Consider the following 12,406-nt stretch of genomic DNA (forward strand, 5'->3'; position numbering starts at 1 on the left):
ATTAGAGTAACTGGCATCACTGGTTGTGATACAGTAGGCTAGCAGCAGATAGCTAGATATGATAGTCTATTAAAATCATTATCTCCTTTTAAACTTTACAACTTAGTTGCGCTCCCAGTAGTTAGCTAGCCACCACACTAGAGCTGTGGAATATAATAATTTTTATCTATGGCAACGTTGATACAAAAGATTCTGCATAGGCTACATGTAATTAAATAGGCCTTATCATACGTTTCCTACGATAATCTTAAGAACATTTTGAGACGCCATGAATATGAACTAAAATGTGTTTTTAACATACCATCTCTGTATTTAAAAAAATAATTATTATATTAAAAGCACATTTAAGTTCCTATTCATGGTGTCTTTAATTACCTGAAGCTCAGTTTTTCACTTATTTTTGTGTATTTTATATAACAGACCTATAGATTTGGATGTTTTTAAATACCATTTATTCCCGTAAAATAAAAGGCTTTGTGATATTTTTGTGATTGAAAAGATCAATGATTCAATGACAAATGCATTTTTAACAGTCACTTGTTGCCACCTGGTGGGGTAAAAGGGGTGGGACCATGACTTTTAACAATTAATTATGCAGTTCCAATGGATGAAGGGCCCCCCAAGAGGTAAAAGCCCAGGGGCCCCTTGTAGTCTTAATGCGGCCCTGGTCATACCCATGGCATTACACACATTTGTGTCCTCATATGTCACAAAAACATGCACACACACACACACACACACACTGTGTGTAAATAGAAGCTATGATTTATCAAAACTATTTCATTTAAACTTGTGCACATAAACATGTCTCTGCAAAACGGATATAGATCCGATCTTCAGTTCCCGCACTATATGCAGATTTAATGGAGTTCACGTCACTGAAATCATCAGATATGAGCTGCGTTTTATTAGTCATCAGATATGAGCTGCGTTTTCCTAATCATCAGCTGATTTCACAATCAAAGACCGCGGCAGCACAGGTCAGATTGTTCAGTTTTATTTCTTTAATGAAGATTATGGTGTGTTGAGCACCTACGACTTTACTTTCGCTTTCATTTGCGGTAGTTTGTGCGTCGGCTTGATGAAGATAGTCTGTCATATCTGGTTATAACATAACACATAGCCCATAACACACACTCACACGTTTTTTTTTTAGCATTGTTGGGATGAGTAAAATTGACGTGTGGTTTCAACAGCCAGATGCATTTAGACTTTAGTTCTGACTCTAATGTGACCCAGACCTCCTGAAGTGACTTTTAGTGTTGTGTGCATTTCCTCTAAATGCTCCTGTTGTCTTCTGTGCCCACACTTGAGTTTTTGATATATTTAAGAAGCGTGTTTTCTTTGAGCAGGTAAAATTAATGTTTCAGTTCACATAACTGACTGACAACTTTGTATACAGGAGGATGCAGTGAACCGTCAATGTGATATCGAATTAAACCGAATCGATGACATGACCAGTGTAGGTTCACACCCTAATAGATGGATGGATGGATGGATGGATGGATGGATGGATGGATGGATGGATGGATGGATGGATGGATGGATGGATGGATGGATGGATGGATGGATGGATGGATGGATGGATGGATGGATAGATAGATAGATAGATAGATAGATAGATAGATAGATAGATAGATAGATAGATAGATAGATAGATAGATAGATAGATAGATAGATAGATAGATAGATTTGAAATGATTGGAGCTTTGTGACATGGTGCATTATCCTTCTGGAAGTAGCCATCAGAGGATGGGCACATGGTGGTCATAAAGGGATGGACATGGTCAGAAACAATGCTCAGGTAGGCCGTGGCATTTAAACGATGCCCAATTGGCACTAAGGGGCCTAAAGTGTGCCAAGAAAACATCCCCCACACCATTACACCACCACCACCAGCCTGCACAGTGGGAACAAGGCATGATGGATCCATGTTCTCATTCTGTTTACGCCAAATTCTGACTCTACCATCTGAATGTCTCAACAGAAATCGAGACTCAACAGACCAGGCAACATTTCTCCAGTCTTCAACTGTCCAATTTTGGTGAGCTTGTGCAAATTGTCGCCTCTTTTTCCTATTTGTAGTGGAGATGAGTGGTACCCGGTGGGGTCTTCTGCTGTTGTAGCCCATCCGCCTCAAGGTTGTGTGTGTTGTGGCTTCACAAATGCTTTGCTGCATACCTCGGTTGTAACGAGTGGTTATTTCAGTCAAAGTTGCTCTTCTATCAGCTTGAATCAGTCGGCACATTCTCCTCTGCCGCATACTGGATGCTCTTCCCTTTTCACACCATTCTTTGTAAACCCTAGAAATGGTTGTGTGTGAAAATCCCAGTAACTGAGCAGATTGTGAAATACTCAGACCGGCCCGTCTGGCACCAACAACCATGCCACGCTCAAAACGGCTTAAATCACCTTTCTTTCCCATTCTGACATTCAGTTTGGAGTTCAGGAGATTGTCTTGACCAGGACCACACCCCTAAATGCACTGAAGAACTGCCATGTGATTGGCTGATTAGATAATTGCATTAATGAGAAATTGAACAGGTGTTCCTAATAATCCTTTAGGTGTGTGTATGTACACTATTACAAGGAATTAGAGTGAGTTTATCCTGTTGTGTTCATTGTTGGGTGAACTATCCCCTTAAAGTCCACAAGAAACATCCACTGTGCTTTTGGTAATGTGACATTTCCCAGTATTTGACACGGATCAGTGCAGTCCTAGTGAAAAGCATCTCCACAAAGAGTTGTTTCAGAGACAAGTTATTACACGTCGATGGAAATTATACCCTTTTTCCCGCTGTAGAATAATGTGAATATATTGAATAGTTCACAATAAGAGCAGAAACAGGAGTCAAAGGTCATTTGTGGTTTAATCCGCGACGGTTTAGTCTGTTCCTCTTGAACAGAATGAGATCATTTCACCAAAATTGGTACATTCGTGTAACTGCTCGGTCTGTGGTCACGTGAAAAAGGATGCTGTGACGAAGGATGCAACATGAAAAACCACAAAAATGTCTATGGCTATGCAACAGTCAGTCCGATTGACTTGAAAATGGGCATGCAGTGTCTTTGTCCAATGGGGCGCGATTTTCTATAAGGACATTTGCATATCTCGAAAAACACGGCTGCCCAATGATTTTGAGCAGCTATCAGGCTAGGTTAACGGAGGCCGATCGGAACGAAACCCACTGGGCCTGTTTGACAGCTTGTAAAAATTCGAAAGAAATTGGTCCCCAGGGGGCACCGCCGTGTTTTCAGCTGTAATAATGATTGTATATTATGCAATTTTTCGCCCACGACATTCATAACATTCTGAGCAACTTTGATTCACTGCTGTCAATCGAACCGATCTTTAAATATTGGAGATTATTTGAAAAAAACATACTTTTGCTTTTTACTTTTTCTTTCCCTGACATTTAATATTTGTGTAAAGAGAATAACTTACTTTTATCCAGTCCTCCTTCTCCTCGGCCGTCCTGAGACAAAAACACATTCAGAGTTCACATACTTTGCATTTGGCCAAAGATTGTCTTCACAAGTGAGTTTTAGTCTTAAGATGTTTAAAAAGAGAGACTGAACACTGAGACTGAACACTGAGAGACTAACACTGAGAGAGAACACTGAGAGACTGAACACTGAGACTAACACTGAGAGACTGAACACTGAGACTAACACTGAGAGACTGAACACTGAGAGACTAACACTGAGACTGAACACTGAGACTAACACTGAGAGACTAACACTGAGAGACTGAACACTGAGAGACTAACACTGAGACTGAACACTGAGACTGAACACTGAGAGACTAACACTGAGAGACTGAACACTGAGACTGAACACTGAGAGACTAACACTGAGACTGAACACTGAGAGACTGAACACTGAGAGACTAACACTGAGAGAGAACACTGAGAGACTGAACACTGAGACTGAACACTGAGAGACTAACACTGAGACTAACACTGAGAGACTGAACACTGAGAGACTGAACACTGAGAGAGAACACTGAGAGACTGAACACTGAGACTAACACTGAGAGACTGAACACTGAGACTAACACTGAGAGACTGAACACTGAGAGACTAACACTGAGACTGAACACTGAGACTGAACACTGAGAGACTAACACTGAGAGACTGAACACTGAGAGAGAACACTGCGAGACTGAACACTGAGACTGAACACTGAGACTGAACACTGAGACTGAACACTGAGACTGAACACTGAGAGACTGAACACTGAGACTAACACTGAGAGACTGAACACTGAGACTAACACTGAGAGACTGAAAACTGAGACTAACACTGAGAGACTGAACACTGAGAGAGAACACTGAGAGACTGAACACTGAGACTAACACTGAGAGACTGAACACTGAGACTAACACTGAGAGACTGAACACTGAGAGACTAACACTGAGACTGAACACTGAGACTAACACTGAGAGACTAACACTGAGAGACTGAACACTGAGAGACTAACACTGAGACTGAACACTGAGACTGAACACTGAGAGACTAACACTGAGAGACTGAACACTGAGACTGAACACTGAGAGACTAACACTGAGACTGAACACTGAGAGACTGAACACTGAGAGACTAACACTGAGAGAGAACACTGAGAGACTGAACACTGAGACTGAACACTGAGAGACTAACACTGAGACTAACACTGAGAGACTGAACACTGAGAGACTGAACACTGAGAGAGAACACTGAGAGACTGAACACTGAGACTAACACTGAGAGACTGAACACTGAGACTAACACTGAGAGACTGAACACTGAGAGACTAACACTGAGACTGAACACTGAGACTGAACACTGAGAGACTAACACTGAGAGACTGAACACTGAGAGAGAACACTGCGAGACTGAACACTGAGACTGAACACTGAGACTGAACACTGAGACTGAACACTGAGACTGAACACTGAGAGACTGAACACTGAGACTAACACTGAGAGACTGAACACTGAGACTAACACTGAGAGACTGAAAACTGAGACTAACACTGAGAGACTGAACACTGAGAGAGAACACTGAGAGACTGAACACTGAGACTAACACTGAGAGACTGAACACTGAGACTAACACTGAGAGACTGAACACTGAGAGAGAACACTGATAGACTGAACACTGAGACTGAACACTGAGACTGAACACTGAGAGACTGAACACTGAGAGACTGAACACTGAGACTGAACACTGAGAGACTGAACACTGAGAGACTGAACACTGAGACTGAACACTGAGACTGAACACTGAGACTGAACACTGAGACTAACACCGAGAGACTGAACACTGAGAGACTGAACACTGAGAGACTGAACACTGAGACTGAACACTGAGACTGAACACTGAGACTGAACACTGAGAGACTGAACACTGAGACTGAACACTGAGACTGAACACTGAGAGACTGAACACTGAGACTGAACACTGAGAGACTGAACACTGAGACTGAACACTGAGAGACTGAACACTGAGAGACTGAACACTGAGACTGAACACTGAGACTGAACACTGAGACTGAACACTGAGAGACTGAACACTGAGACTGAACACTGAGACTGAACACTGAGAGACTGAACACTGAGAGACTGAACACTGAGAGACTGAACACTGAGACTGAACACTGAGACTGAACACTGAGAGACTGAACACTGAGACTGAACACTGAGAGACTGAACACTGAGACTGAACACTGAGACTGAACACTGAGAGACTGAACACTGAGAGACTGAACACTGAGACTGAACACTGAGAGACTGAACACTGAGACTAACACTGAGAGACTGAACACTGAGAGACTGAACACTGAGACTGAACACTGAGAGACTGAACACTGAGAGACTGAACACTGAGACTGAACACTGAGAGACTGAACACTGAGAGACTGAACACTGAGACTGAACACTGAGAGACTGAACACTGAGACTGAACACTGAGAGACTGAACACTGAGACTGAACACTGAGACTGAACACTGAGAGACTGAACACTGAGAGACTGAACACTGAGAGACTGAACACTGAGACTAACACTGAGAGACTGAACACTGAGAGACTGAACACTGAGACTGAACACTGAGAGACTGAACACTGAGAGACTGAACACTGAGACTGAACACTGAGAGACTGAACACTGAGACTGAACACTGAGACTGAACACTGAGACTGAACACTGAGACTGAACACTGAGACTAACACTGAGAGACTGAACACTGAGACTGAACACTGAGACTGAACACTGAGAGACTGAACACTGAGACTGAACACTGAGAGACTGAACACTGAGAGACTGAACACTGAGACTGAACACTGAGAGACTGAACACTGAGACTGAACACTGAGAGACTGAACACTGAGAGACTGAACACTGAGAGACTGAACACTGAGAGACTGAACACTGAGACTAACACTGAGAGACTGAACACTGAGAGACTGAACACTGAGACTGAACACTGAGAGACTGAACACTGAGAGACTGAACACTGAGACTGAACACTGAGAGACTGAACACTGAGACTGAACACTGAGACTGAACACTGAGAGACTGAACACTGAGACTGAACACTGAGACTGAACACTGAGACTAACACTGAGAGACTGAACACTGAGACTGAACACTGAGACTGAACACTGAGAGACTGAACACTGAGACTGAACACTGAGACTGAACACTGAGAGACTGAACACTGAGAGACTGAACACTGAGACTGAACACTGAGAGACTGAACACTGAGACTGAACACTGAGAGACTGAACACTGAGAGACTGAACACTGAGAGACTGAACACTGAGAGACTGAACACTGAGACTGAACACTGAGAGACTGAACACTGAGACTGAACACTGAGAGACTGAACACTGAGAGACTGAACACTGAGAGACTGAACACTGAGAGACTGAACACTGAGACTGAACACTGAGAGACTGAACACTGAGACTGAACACTGAGAGACTGAACACTGAGAGACTGAACACTGAGAGACTGCTGTGATGCTGAAGAGTCTCAGTCACCTGGCCTGCAGCTCGAGCGAGCGCTGTTTGCCGATGATGGTGAACGCGTGAGGGACATTCTGCTTGACGTTTCCCTGAACCTTGAGGTAAATGTGAAAAAACCAGCATGTGATTAGATGAAGACATGAATATAAACATGCATCTGAACGAACGGCTGAAGTCGCACCTCCATCCCGGCGATGTCGATCCGCTCTCGGACGCTGAACTTCTGTCCCATAAGCCTCAGCTTGGGCACACAGTACAGCACCATATTATTGAACTGTCAACACAGAAACATCATCAACGTCATCATTCTGTATATTCATGATCTAATACATGTGTTAAGCTGTGATAAAAGAGCAGATTCTTTCTTCTGCAGAGCATAAACCCTCTGACGCAGCATATTTAAAAAATATTTAATCTTGAATAAATGATTCAATGACTCACTCATAAAGACTTCACTTGTTTCATTACTGGATGAATCAGTATTTTTGAATGAATCTCTTGAATAAATGATTCAATGACTCACAGTCACACATAAAGACTTCTCGTTTCGTTACAGGATGAATCAGCGCTTTTAAATTATTTTTCTGAGTGAATGATTCAATGACTCACTCTTAAAAACTTCACTTGTTTCATTACCGGATGAATCAGTGTTTTTGAATGAATCTCTTGAGTGAATGATTCAATGACTCATAAAGACTTCACTTGTTTCATTACTGGATGAATCAGTGTTTTTGAACAAATTTCTTGAGAGAATGATTCGATGACTCACTCATAAAGACTTCACTTGTTTCATTACTGGATGAATCAGTGTTTTTGAACGAATTTCTTGAGAGAATGATTCGATGACTCATAAAAACTTCACCTGTGTCATTTTTGAACAATGTTGTGTTCATAACCTGATTTAATCTGCTTGCCTATACAAAGTATGCATTATTAATACCTTTTAATGTTAGCCTGCTGTTAAGCGTTTTCCTTGTTTCCTAGCTTTGTATTCACAACTGTCTCTATTTGTACAAAATGCCCCACATTCATGTAAATCTGTATTTTGCACACGCAAGTCTTAAAGTATTAGTTTAAATGTAGAAATGCACATTTGGTATTTGTGCATACATTAATAATTAGCACAAGATGCATTCACTGGTAGTTGTTTGTGTGGGTTGTGAAATGCTTGAAAACAAGAAAAGTTTCAAAATCCAAATGAATCAAATGAGAAAAGACACCAATAAATGCACGCGTCACGTGATCCACAAATGCACATCTCTCTGTTGCAATCGCAAATTATGATACACTAATGTAAAATAAAACACAAAAATGTCTCTGTTTGTACAAATCGCCGCACATTCATGTAATTCTGTATTCTGTACACGCAAGTTGAAAGGCATTTGTTTGTGGATAGTAAAACATCTGCAGCGTTGATCAAGTTCATGGATAATTGTGCACACATTTATAAATAATTTTGAGACTAAAATATCCCATACAAATCACTGTTATTTAGAAATAAGATTGCTGGTGTTTGAATCCAGATCGGCAACTTTTCAAGATTAATAGTGCAGCTCTATTTCACAGTATGGGAAACTTCATTTTGAGGTGAACCAACCTTTCTTGTTTCATTTCAACAAGTCACAAACCATGATAACCCTTGATGCAAGAACAACTTTAAGACTTTGATAACTGCCATAAAACCTTAAAGGGTTAGTTCAGCCAGAAATGAAATGTCTGTCATTAACTCCTCCCCCTAATGTCGCTCCACACCCGTAAGACCTCCGTTCATCTTCACACACAGTTTAAGATATTTTATATTTAGTCCGAGAGCGTATGCAAGTGTATGCACACTATACTGTCCATGTCCAGAAAGGGAATAAAAACATCATCACAGTAGTCCATATGAGACATCAGTGGGTTAATTAGAGTCTCTTGAAGCATCCAAAATACATTTGGGTCCAAAAATAACAAAAACTACGACTTTATTCAGCATTGGCTTCTCTTCTGGGTTTGTGTTCAATTCTCAAATAAAGATTCAAACGGTTATGAATCAGCGAATCGATTCAATGATTCGGATCGCCAATGTCACGTGATTTCAGCAGTTTGACATGCGATCCGAATCATTGATCAATTCGCTGATTCATAACCGTTTGAATCTTTATTTGAGGATTGAACACAATCGCGGAAGAGAAGCCAATGCTGAATAAAGTCGTAGTTTTTGTTATTTTTGGACCCAAATGTATTTTGGATGCTTCAAGAGACTCTAATTAACCCACTGATGTCTCATATGGACTACTGTGATGATGTTTTTATTCCCTTTCTGGACATGGACAGTATAGTGTGCATACACTTGCATACGCTCTCGGACTAAATATAAAATATCTTAAACTGTGTGTGAAGATGAACGGAGGTCTTACGGGTGTGGAGCGACATTAGGGAGAGGAGTTAATGACAGACATTTCATTTATGGGTGAACTAACCCTTTAACCGAGCGAACAGACGCACCAGATAGAGGTACCGGTCCTGTGCGGTGCCATTCTTAGCAGACATCTTCTTTATGTGACCTTCTTTAATGAATTCATTCGCTGGATTAACAATGTCCTCCTCTCCGCCCAACCGCTCATACACCTCCAACAGCTTGTGCATCTTCTCCTGCATGTGCACACACACACACACACACACACACACACACACACGAACAGTGCAGTCATTTGTAAAGATTTGCATTCACAAACTCAATAAATGAAAAGAAGAACTGTGATTTGCCGCATGACAGCATTAGAAAGAGACAGATAGAGAAGTGAGAGTGATATAGACCACTTCTAGTCCTGCTAACTCACACAGACAGGAAATGGAAATAGCACTTCCTGTCTGTGAGATGAAATAAAGGAAGAGCTCTAACCATTTTCCTGATTGCGGCGTTGGAGTGGTTTGCAGCCGTGGAGATCAGCTCCAGAGCATCTACACACACAAACATAGATGGAATCAGCGTTTTTGAACGAATCTCTTGAGTGAATGATTCAATGACTCACATATGAAGACTTCACTTGTTTCATTACTGGATGAATCAGTGTTTTTGAACAAATCTCTTGAGTGAATGATTCAATGACTCACATATGAAGACTTCACTTGTTTCATTACTGGATGAATCAGTGTTTTTGAACAAATCTCTTGAGTGAATGATTCAATGATTCACTCATAAGGACTTCACTTGTTTCATTACTGGATAAATCTGTTTTTGAACGACTCTCTTGAGTGAATGATTCAATGACTCACTCATAAAGACTTGTTTCATCACTGGATGAATCAGTGTTTATGAATGAATCTCTTGAGTGAATGATTCAATGACTCACTCATAAAGACTTCACTTGTTTCATTATTGGATGAATCAGTGTTTTTGAACAAATCTCCTGAGTGAATGATTCAATGACTCACTCATAAAGACTTCACTTGTTTCATTATTGGATGAATCAGTGTTCATGAATGAATCTCTTGAGTGAATGATTCAATGACTCACTCATGTTTTAACAGTCTCTTGTCCCCATCTACTGGTGTAATGATGTAACTGATACAATCTTTATTTGAAGCCTCAAAAACAGATAAATATAGTCAGTATGGAAGGATTAACCGGCTAAACCATGTCAAATATTTGAGTAATAATTATCATTCAAAAGATTAAACACTCAAAACTCATCCTGTGAAACCTTTTATCGGCTCAATTTCTCAACTTCAAATGTGGAAAAAAACACGGCTTTGATTTTATAGCAATTATTTCGTAAAATATATATTTTCTATAAAACAAAAATCTTTAGTTCAGTGCCTGACAGTAAACAAACTTTTAAACTTTCATTTTTTGAACTTCAATAATCTTTTAAAAAGAGACCAAACTTTTATTACAAAGCATTCGTCAACTACAACAACCGTTCATTTTCAAAAAGAGCCGACGGTTAACAGGTTAGATAAATATATAATGAAATGATTAAGTATGTCAGTGAATGTTGCGATATAATGCAAGCATATTTAAATGAATTATAAGAAGAGGATGTGAAGTACCACAGCCTTGAATAACCCTGTCTGCGTGTCCGTCAGAAACAGAGCGAGGGGTCAGTCAACTTTCAGACATCGTTTATCATAATGGACTCTATATTATAATGGCAAACACTTCCAGCAGATCAACAGATGAGGCCAGAAATAATGAGCTCATCATTACGGCAACTATGACTCCAGTAAACGACACACGGCCCGCTTTCACACCGGCAGTTTAGCTCAGCACAGGGCGCGGGTCGCATGAAAAACAGCTAAAGTGAAAGCTGTCAAGAGGACCGAACCCGACACTACCTGGAGGAACAGGTCTGAGTTTGGTTGCACTTGAACTGTGAACTGTCCGTTTAAAGGGTTAGTTCAGCCATAAATGTAAATAGTGTGATTAATTCCTCCTGTGGTTGGCCAGCCGTCAGACCTCCGCTCATCTTCACACACAGATGAAGATATTAGTGTTGAAATCCGATGGCTCAGAAAGGCCTTCATTGACACCAATGTCATTTCCTCTCTCAAGACCCATAAAGGCACTAAAGACGTCGTTACAAAGCCCATCTCACTACAGCGGCTCTACAATCATTTATGAAGAGGCCAGAATAGAGTTAGTGCGCAAAAACACTAAATAACGACTTATATAGTGATGGCCGATTTCCAAACAAAGCTTCGAACCGTTATGAATCATGAATCGATTCACTGACTCATAACGGTTCGAAGCTTTGTTCTGAAATCGGCCATCACTATATAAGTCGTTATTTAGTGTTTTTGCGCACTAACTCTATTCTGGCCTCTTCATCAATGATTGTAGAGCCGCTGTAGTGAGATGGGCTTTCATTTCTATTGGTCATTGATTTAATTTGATTATATTTCAGCTGTAGTAGTTTTATTGGCGCTCACTCTGTGCGTCTCTGCGGTCCGCGGCTCCGTCCGGCAGCTTCTTCAGATAGTCCTTCAGCAGGAGCTCGTATCGGGGGATCCTCTGCACCGGCTCCAGCATATGGTGCTGCAGCGTCAGGTTACCACACACGTCCTGCTTCTGCACACACACACACACACACACGCTTGTTTTTGTGAAATGTGGGGACATTCCATAGGCGAAATGGTTTTTATACTGTACAAACCGTATTTTCTATCCCCTTACACTGCCCCTAAACCTACCCATCACACACACACACACACACACACACACACACACACACACACACGAGCGTCGGGATCTGACCTGGATGTTCTGCACCACACTCTTGAAGTTGGCTGAGCGTTGAGTCCATGTGTTGACGAGCTCCATCGCCCGGTCAAAGTTCTTCACATACTCGCCGTACATCTTCAGGAACGGAGCCAACTTCTGCAGGATATCTCCTATACGGGGATTACAGCT

At 41.2% G+C, this 12,406-nt stretch overlaps 2 protein-coding genes across 4 annotated transcripts in view; both read right to left on the minus strand.

Annotated features, from left to right (window-relative positions):
• LOC137038398 (sushi domain-containing protein 3) overlaps positions 1–12,406 on the minus strand; it is a 152,493-nt gene that overhangs the window by 38,337 nt on the left and 101,750 nt on the right. The gene's annotated exons all lie outside the window — the stretch shown is intronic.
• fgd (faciogenital dysplasia) overlaps positions 1–12,406 on the minus strand; it is a 72,265-nt gene that overhangs the window by 10,345 nt on the left and 49,514 nt on the right. For all 3 annotated transcript variants that reach the window (XM_067412922.1, XM_067412921.1, XM_067412923.1), the window contains 7 exons: positions 12,251–12,406; positions 11,926–12,064; positions 9,896–9,954; positions 9,499–9,645; positions 7,193–7,285; positions 7,027–7,106; positions 3,446–3,476 (listed from right to left, as the gene is read on the minus strand). The exon at positions 12,251–12,406 is cut by the window's right edge and continues 1 nt beyond it. In XM_067412922.1, the coding sequence (XP_067269023.1) occupies positions 3,446–3,476; positions 7,027–7,106; positions 7,193–7,285; positions 9,499–9,645; positions 9,896–9,954; positions 11,926–12,064; positions 12,251–12,406 (705 nt within the window). The remainder of the gene's footprint in view (positions 1–3,445; positions 3,477–7,026; positions 7,107–7,192; positions 7,286–9,498; positions 9,646–9,895; positions 9,955–11,925; positions 12,065–12,250) is intronic.

The sequence above is a fragment of the Pseudorasbora parva genome, chromosome 13, assembly GCF_024679245.1.
Source record: "Pseudorasbora parva isolate DD20220531a chromosome 13, ASM2467924v1, whole genome shotgun sequence".
NCBI lineage: Eukaryota > Metazoa > Chordata > Actinopteri > Cypriniformes > Gobionidae > Pseudorasbora > Pseudorasbora parva.